The sequence below is a fragment of the Nannospalax galili genome, unplaced genomic scaffold (genome assembly GCF_000622305.1).
Source record: "Nannospalax galili isolate Female #2095 unplaced genomic scaffold, S.galili_v1.0 scaffold95, whole genome shotgun sequence".
NCBI lineage: Eukaryota > Metazoa > Chordata > Mammalia > Rodentia > Spalacidae > Nannospalax > Nannospalax galili.
Window position 1 is genome coordinate 9,995,485 of NW_008342393.1, and position 8,801 is coordinate 10,004,285.

The following is an 8,801-nucleotide window of genomic DNA, read 5'->3' on the forward strand; positions in this document are numbered from 1 at the left end:
CATTGAGACGTTTTCACATGCATTTCTAATCTCTATGTATCTGATTATTACTAGTGACACTCAGTTAATTTCTGAGCTTCTAGGCATCTGAGCATGGATATAAAGTCATCAGGTAGATTTCAATGGTAATGTTTTTCACATCTACTAATTATTGTTTTTTAATCATTATTTTTTTTTAATTTTTTTTTCATACAGAAGAATTCATTCCAAAGCAATTGACATTGAGACGTTTTCACATGCATTTCTAATCTCTATATACATGACTATCACTGGTCACAGTCGCCCACCTTCTGAGCTCCTCGGCATCTGAGCATGAATACTAACTTAATTTACTTAAATTTACTTAAAATTTACTTAATGCTATTATGTATCATAATTATTTTTAAAAAAAGAAAAAAAAAAGAAAATGAGACTGTAAAAGATGTTAAAAGGATATGGGAATGGAGCTATTTTCCAAAATAGAAAAAAATGAGAAAGGCTAAGCAAGTGATGAAGGTCTGTATAGGTTTGTTATAATATATAAAGGATGATACAAAAATAATATACACATAATCTTAAAATTTCTGAGGACATTTAGTCATTTAAGGAAAAAAATATGTATCTAGTCAAGGTTTATCTGAGAATATTTGGTTTTGTGCCTAAGCCTTATCTACATAGCACATGATATTAAAAGTACCAGACTGGTGGAACTAACCTTATTGGATGTTTGACTATGGAACATCTCTCAAAACGTCCTGTAACTGTGGAGAGTCACCTGTCCGCTTGTTCAGGGAGGCCATGGAGACCCCACAAGATGGACTTGAACCAGTGTCCAGTCTACAAAGAGGAGGGTCAACTCAGAGGAAACATTTCCTCCATGCTTCCAAGTGAAGCCAACCATGGTTGAGCAGGACCTTTGACTTATCTTCACATAGATGGAACTGGTAAAAGAAAGGAGCTGGGGCTCTTCCCAAGCTCATGTGACCCCCGAGGAACAAATCCTCAAACGACCTTAAGTGTAAAAATAAATTGATTTATTTGAGCCAACTATATGGTCTTAAACACCCAAAAGGAAAGTATAACCAAAGAGTAAAGTCATCAGTATATTTCTTCAAGAGTTCAAGGGATTACATGTCCCAGACATTAGGCTGAAGTCCATATAAATAATTATTTAGACAATTATTTCTCACTGATGATTTTGTTCGTAATCAGAAAGTGCTGCTCATATGTAAAACTTCAAATGTTGGTCTGCAATTCTGTAATGCCCACCTGTAGCTAAGGGAGACAACCCGCTATTGTCCTAAAATGGATAAATTTGTTTTCTCCCCCTATCTAGAAGCCTTTGAGAGGGAACTGACATTGACCACTCCAACAGCTACCAAAATACCTCAAAGCAAATCCTGAATCCATCACTCTCAAGTCCAGCCTTGGCAGGCAAAGGAACCCAACAGAGGGATGATTTTGGAAGGTCTCGTCAAGAAATATCAATGGACTCTGATATGAACATTTGAAACTTGCCCTGTTCTTTTTTCTGGTTTTCTGTCTAGAACTTGTAATGCTAACTACTCTTGCCTTTACTTCTCCTTCACATCTCCTATTCAGCAGTCAAGGACTTTCTTTTCTTCCCACAGATAAGAGTTATGCAATTTGGGAGTCTTTTAAATAGACCACTGAAGGGGTACCTCAATTGCCTCACCCTGTGTCCCTGTTCAGCATGGAAGAAGCCAGAGTGGTCTGCGTCTCAACTCCCTATCAGCAATTTGGGTAATCTCTTCAGAAGATGGTGTGGTAAGAATAGGTGTAGGTAAGAAAATGAGGTAGGAACTGGCTAGGCAGTTAGGGTAAAAAGACCCCAAAGAAAAGTAGCCAGTTTCCTGGCTAAAAGTCAAAATGTCCTTGGGCCTCTTAGCAACATACTCTGTTCCAAAGGCCAAAAATAACAAAAGTACTTGGAAGCTCTTATCTAATACTTAAAAGATTTTAGGGTTACCTCTTCAAAGGGGTAATGTTATAGTAGCACAAAGCCCCATTTAAAAAAGAAAAAGAAAGAGAAAGAAAGAAAGAGAGAGAGAGAGAGAGAGAGAGAGAGAGAGAAAGAGAAAGAAGGAAAAAGAAAGGAAGGCACATGAAGGTGTTCAGAAAAAAGTGATGGGAAGCCATGGGAGGAGTCGGAGGGGAGTGAGTGGGTGTGGATTTAATCAAAACACCTCATATGCATGTATGAAATTCTCAATAAAGTTTTTTTTAAGTTAAAAAAGATTAAAAAAAAAAAAACCTGGATAGCTTTGAGGTTCCAGAGTTGCACCTCAACATACTCAGCACTGAAAAGGTAGTGAAAGAAAACCAAGACCAACCAAGAGTTATCTTTTGTTCCAGATAGTTTGAGAAAGGTGTTCTGTCCTTTTTTTCCCCTTATTGTTTGCTTTTTTCCACTAAGCAATTCTGACTTGTCACACATCAGCCATTCGCATGATGGAAAATGGTACCACAATGACCCAAAGGCAGAGTCAAGTTGCCCCCCCCAAACAAAAACCGACTCAAATGCATAACGAAGCTATTCTAAACAGCGTTTTTCTTTTGTTGTAGTGCTTGTTTTTTTGAGATGGGGGTCTCCCTGTAGCCCCAGCTGGCCTGAAACTCCCAGAAATCTCAGAGATCCTGCCTCCTGAGTGCTGGGATTAAAGGCATCTGCTACCACGCCTGGCTTTAAACAATGTTTTTAAACAAAACACTAACACTTTTACCCTGACATCTTCACATCAAATATGTAAAGATACAATGGCAGTCCCTGTTAACTCCAATACACACAAATCAGGTGGACCATGCAGAACATGAACTACATGATGAAACAGGGACGGGGACAGTACTTCACCTGGGTCACTGATGGGTTAGCTGTTTAGTGCCTCTACGGACTGAGTGTATCTACTACACAGCTTGAAAATGTTTGGAGAAGTAACATACCCAGTGTCCTCAGAATGTGTCCAAGCTGTCCTCACACAGATTCTAAGTCTCTTCTTTTCTCCCCTAATGAGTCTTTAAATTATTTTGCTAATTTCCTAAGGGACACAGTGTTAGTATACAGCTCTTATTAGTAAAAAGAAAAATAATTATACCCTTGAGAAGAATGCTTTCGAAAGGACCTGAGCATTGAAGGAGATACCATATCATCACACTGAGACACAACCACCATGTTCTATGTAACATCCCCTACAAGGAATTTCAAAGGGTGGAGAATGGGGCTCCAAAATGGTTGAGGACATATAAAACAGTAAGAATTCCATGTAGGGTGCAGTAAGCAGGAGCTGTCTACCAATCACCAGGCTACAGACTAAAATAGCAATTTATATCTCAGGCAGTCCGGTCTAAAAATAGTCAGGCCATTACACAGCAACAGGGATAGACTTTCATATTTTCTCTTTCAAGGGAAGAAGCTGGGTGGCCATGTCTGTGACAGCTTAGTCAATGCCTAGCAGGAATAATTCAAATTAAAAATAAAGGGGGGAGGGGCTGGAGAAATGGCTCAGTGGGTGAGGTGCTTGCTGTGAAAGGACCTGGGTTCCATTCCCATCACCCACACTCTAAATAAATAATAAATAAACAAGCACATAAATAGCTGAGTGCTGGGGTGCATGCCTATAATCCCAATACTGAGGAGGTGGAGACAGGTGCATCCCTCAGCTAGCACAGCCTACCTGGATCATGCCAGAGAGTGACTGAAGAAAGTAACTGATATTGACTTTTGGCCTCCACGTGCATGTACCCAGACACATGTACATACACACACATGTACATTTTTTAAAAAAAGATGGAAATTGTAGAGAAACATGCTGCTCTCTGGTGCCCTCAGCACCCTGTCCTGGGGGATGGGTGACCGTCAGACCATAAGCAAAGGCAAGAGCAACTACCCTGGGAGCACTGTACCGTCTGAGGCTCAGTGGGATAGACAGCACAATTGTTCTGCCGGGAAATTATAATACAATTTTTCCATTTCTCTTAGTCTGCCAGGGTGCAATCAAGCCTCCTCCACAGTTTCTGAAGAAATCATTCCTAAGACCTAAATGGAAAAGCAGATGTAAAATGCAAATAAACTCCCACATGCTGAGCCTCAACTCTCCCCCCCACAAAAGAATGAGAAAGTGTGACAGAAAAGGCCCCCATTTATGGAAATATCTCCATCTAACAAGAAGTAACCAGCTGGGTGCTCAAAGCTCTGAGCAGAGTAGCCAGCTGCAAGGGTGTCTGATCTTTTGACCACCATCATCAACAAATGTTAGGCCCCATCCATAGCTACCCTGTGACACATGCAGCCCATGGGCTGTAGGATGGCACATCTGCGAGGCCCTGACTTAGTCTTGAGCATGGGAATCCCATTTAACAGATGAGTGGAGCAGGGTGTGTTCACTATGTCCTCACTGTCTTAATACTCTCCTCTGCCTCCAGCGTTCGGGTAATTGTGATGTTCCTCGTCCCATGGCAAAAATCTCAAAAAGATGGAGGGAAAGAACAGTGAGGCAAGGACGTCAACCCATTAGCACATTAAATCCAACTCAAAGCACTTGTGGCCTCAGAATGCAGGTCTGTTACAAATTAAAAGAACTCACAGGTCTAACACCAAATCCTACAGGTTGAGTCTCCTGCATTCCTCAGTCTCGAAGCCCAAGTACTGTCAACACTACTTTCAAAGTATCTTTCAAATTAATTGACCACTATGACTTCATAGTGCCTACTTTAAATCAGGCCACCAGCATGCAACATCTCCAACCTGTGGAAGTGCCACCTGTCCCCATGTAGGCTCTCTTCTTCAAATGGCAGTCTTAAGTCTATTAAAAACAGACCATGTCACACACCCCTACTCCAACTTAAAGCTCACTTTTAGCTTCCCAAAGCTCTTAGGGTAATACTCTGATGCATTCCTGGTCCATGAGTCCCCAGTGGGCTGGCTCTCACTCCCCCAAACTCAAGGTACCACCTTCCCGTCAACCCACCCTCTAGCTATACCACCTCCTTCCTGCTCTTTGACCCAGGAAAGTCTCATCTCTCTCAAGACACTGGCTATTATTTCTGCCTAGCATATTCCCAGCATGTTCAACTCGCTTGTCATCCTTCAAGCCCAACTCACGTCACCTGCTGAGAGATTTACCAGACCATCCTACTATGTAAGGTGTCGCTTCAGCCCTTCCCACATAGAATCCTTATTAATTTAAGAGTAAAAATGTGGCTTCTAAACATTTTATTTCATCTTTCCCCAATGTAATATGAATCCCACAATGGGATTCACTATTTCCAGTTTCAAGCTTACCTTACTGCTGAAGCCTAATGAGTAACTGTTGAATGGATTAAAAAATTGTATATATAGACCTTCAGCTATAGAGATAACCCACAGTCAATTTAGTTTTACTGGAGGTTGCACAGGTTCCATATGGAAGAGAGACAGGCAGCCTTGGGGGTGGGGGGAGTCCTCAAAGGCCAAGACAATGGATACCCCAGGGTACTGGCACACATCATCTATACACACTCCCCTTTAGGACCTAGCGTGGCATTTGTTCAGGCAGTGCCCAGTATCAACAATGGCACTCCAAAGAAGGCACAGACAAGACCACCTCATGTCCATGACACACTAAGAAAATGCAAAAAGAGACAGCAGGCAGCTCTAGAAGACTTTCTAATGCTTTAAATATTTTCATTTTTATGTGTATGAGTGTACTGCCAGCATGTATGTAAGTGCACCCATGTTGAGCAAAGCCTGCAGAGGTCAGAAGAGGGTGTTGGATTCCTTAGAACTGGAGTTATGATGGCTGTTAGCCACCATGTGGATGCTGGGACTCAAAACCAGGTCCTCTGTAAGAAAGCCAGTGCTTAGCTGCTGAGCCATCTCTCCAGTCCTGACTTTGGATTTTGAATCAGATGTTCTCTCATGCACTCAATTTTAAATCTCATCAGTCGTCATCAGATTGAGCAGAGGAAAAGAGCATTCTTTTCCAGCTGGGAGAGAGAAACAGTGATTTAGTAGTCAGGGTGGTAGAGAAACAGGCATGAAACTGAACTCTAAGGCCTTCCTCTTCCTACCTGTTTGATGACTGCAGGCAAGGACTTTTCTTACTTTCTAAACTTTTTCTGCTTTTCAAGTACATATAAAATTTGTCTTCCAGAGTGACAATTGAATGTAAGTTGAGAAATATACAATTACCCAGCCAGTGCCTGGCACAAGCAGGCATTCAATGAAGCTAGCAGTTAGTATCTTTGGCAGAAGGGAAAGAATGTGTGTGTGTGTGTGTCTAGGAATCTTGACAGACTTAACTGTGAAAGGGATGAAGCAAGGTGGAAAATATGCTGTATCCCAGGGGAATTTTTCACAGCCTAAGCTTTTTGAGAAGCCATGATTGCTTTAAACTCTCCACTTGGGATCTCAAACTGTTTTTTACAGCCCACTTCCAAACGGCAGAAGCCTAGGTGATCCAAAGCCACAGTAACCACCAAATTTCCACTATGAACAAATCTGCAAGGTGTTCTTGTAATCTAGGCATAGCTACACACTGTTGTCCAATGAAATGCTTTTACTGCAACCAAATGTTCCTCACCCAAGTCCCGATTAGTCTACCAGGTAAAAGAACACATTAGTTCAATGTGTCCCTCCATGCGGTTCCTGTGTAATTGTATCTACAGGTAACCAAGGAGAATGCTTACAGAAACATGTAATGAACAGGACTTTGAAAGGTGTAGAATGGTTATTTTCAGCATTTTAACATGTGAATAATAAAAATCAGGACTCTTGTTATGTTACTTTTTATCTGCAGGCTTCATTTTTAAGTTCAAATTGATGCTTAAAATTAGCTTTCCAATCTAGCCTATAATAAAGAAACAGGAAATGAAGGAATTAGTTCAGTCTTCAATCGAAATCAGGGTATAGCTAGGGGGTCAAAAGAAAGATGCAAGTAAATATCTGTAAAGTACAATAATCACAGCCACTAAGAAGAACTGCAGTCTATGCTACACTGAAAGATGATGCCTGTATTTAAATTTTTTTAAGGGCTAAAAGAGTCCAACACAGGATGAGTACAAATTCTGTCCATTCAAAAGATGGACAGTTCAATCAGCTGGTTTTTTGTTTTATTTTAGAGCTGTTTCAATGTTGGTGTGACAAATAAAACAGACTCTTTTTCTTCCTGTTGTATTAGAATTCAAAGGGATAGAAGAGACATACAAACTCTTCATCGAATAGGGAAAGGGTCATGTCACAGAATACAGCCTATTCTCTGAAAGCAGGAAGCACACAGACATGCAGGCTGTAAAACCAAACCAACCAAACCGCATGCACAGGGCTTCAAGAACCATGTTTCAATGCAGGAATGTTACATTCTCCATTAAACCCCCTTCGCCCCTGACTTAGGATTCTCATGGAGAAACACCGAGGTTCCCTTTTGCCTTCAGCCTTGATTTGTAGTTTCCCTTTGGGAACAGTGCGTGGCGTTCAAACCCCCAAATATTCAGAAGCCAACCCAAGCCTTCAGTCCTCCTCTCCTGACTGCACACACCACACGCATCCAGTGTACGTGTTGGCCTTTGGGACTGGGGAGGAATGAGATAAGATTAGTAATGGGTGAGTGGACAGTGAGGGAAAATGCCGGAAAGAAAAAAAAAATGTGCATTTAAAGTTCTGAAACAATAAAAGGGAGTGCCTCAAATCTCAACAATAACCTGCTTGGAAGACTTGGAGCATTTCTGCTTTCGGATTCCCCCGACACCTCACACTACCCTATTTGTGGTGAAGGGTTAAGAATAGGTATGGCTGCCAGACTCAGACAAAAGGATGGAGTTACCAGAAACCCAGAGGGGTGAACCTTCACCCACTTAGACGGACCAGAAAAGCCCAGAGCTTCCTGTGGGATCCATGGGCCAGCAGCTTTCACCATTACTTCAGGGCATGTACCCCGAGAGGACAAGGGCCAGCGTGCCTCTCCACCCAGTGTCCCCCACCAGAAGACCTGCCTTCCGGTGGCGCCTCTTCTGTCCTTCCTCCTTCTTTCCTAAACCAGGCGGCTCGAGGGCAGGTCTCTTCACCTGAATGCTAACTTGCCCCTGCCTGGAGCTCCAAGTAACAACCCCTGGGACTCCTTGCCCGGAAACCAGCAAGGCCCCGGCTCCATCAGGCAAGGCTGGTCCCTGGAAAGCGTGCCTCAGTTTCCCTGTCGCTGAGGCCAATCAGAGAAAACACCTAAAGCGTTCAGGCCAGGCCCCCTCCTCGGCACTAAATCTCCGCGCAGGGTGCAGCCGCCGCCGGGAGACCCCCACCCTGGGGTTTGTAGGATGGAGGGCTCCGGGGGAGGCGCTGGGGCCGGGGGAGGGTCCTGGGAGCTGGCAGGAGCCCTGTCTGGACCGCGACCGCGAGGGTGAGGCTGGGTGTGCACGCAGATCCCGAGGAGCAGGGCAGGCGCCGGGTTCCGGGGCGCAGCCCGCGAGCCGTCCGGAGGACGGGGACCGCTTCGGGACTGCAGGACGGGGCTTCCCCGGGAGCTGGTCCAGGAGCTCCCGGGATGCGGGGACCCCGCCGCGCTCTCACCGCTGGAATCGGTTCCTGAACCGCATTGATCCTCCGCTCCTCCACGGGGGCCCGGAGCTCCGTCTGCTTAGCACCGGCGGCGGGGCGCGCGGCCCTCATGGGCTTGGGCTGCTCCCGAGGCCGCCGCGGGAGCCGCAGGGCCGGAGCGGGGCCAGGCTGGGGGGCAGCGCAGAACCCGGGCCGGAGCGGGCGGCTGGGGGCGGGAGGGAGGCCGCTTAAACGGCCCCGGCGCCTCCCGCCTCCCGGGCTCCTCCACCCCCAGGTG

General features: G+C 44.6%; 1 protein-coding gene across 2 annotated transcripts in view; it reads right to left on the bottom strand.

Annotated features, from left to right (window-relative positions):
* Positions 1 to 8,795, bottom strand: part of Mmd (monocyte to macrophage differentiation associated) — a 29,936-nt gene extending 21,141 nt beyond the window's left edge. For both annotated transcript variants that reach the window (XM_029566133.1, XM_017799464.2), the window contains exon 1: positions 8,537 to 8,795. In XM_029566133.1, the coding sequence (XP_029421993.1) occupies positions 8,537 to 8,562 (26 nt within the window). In that variant the 5' untranslated portion in view covers positions 8,563 to 8,795. The remainder of the gene's footprint in view (positions 1 to 8,536) is intronic.
* Positions 8,796 to 8,801: the final 6 nt, after the last annotated feature.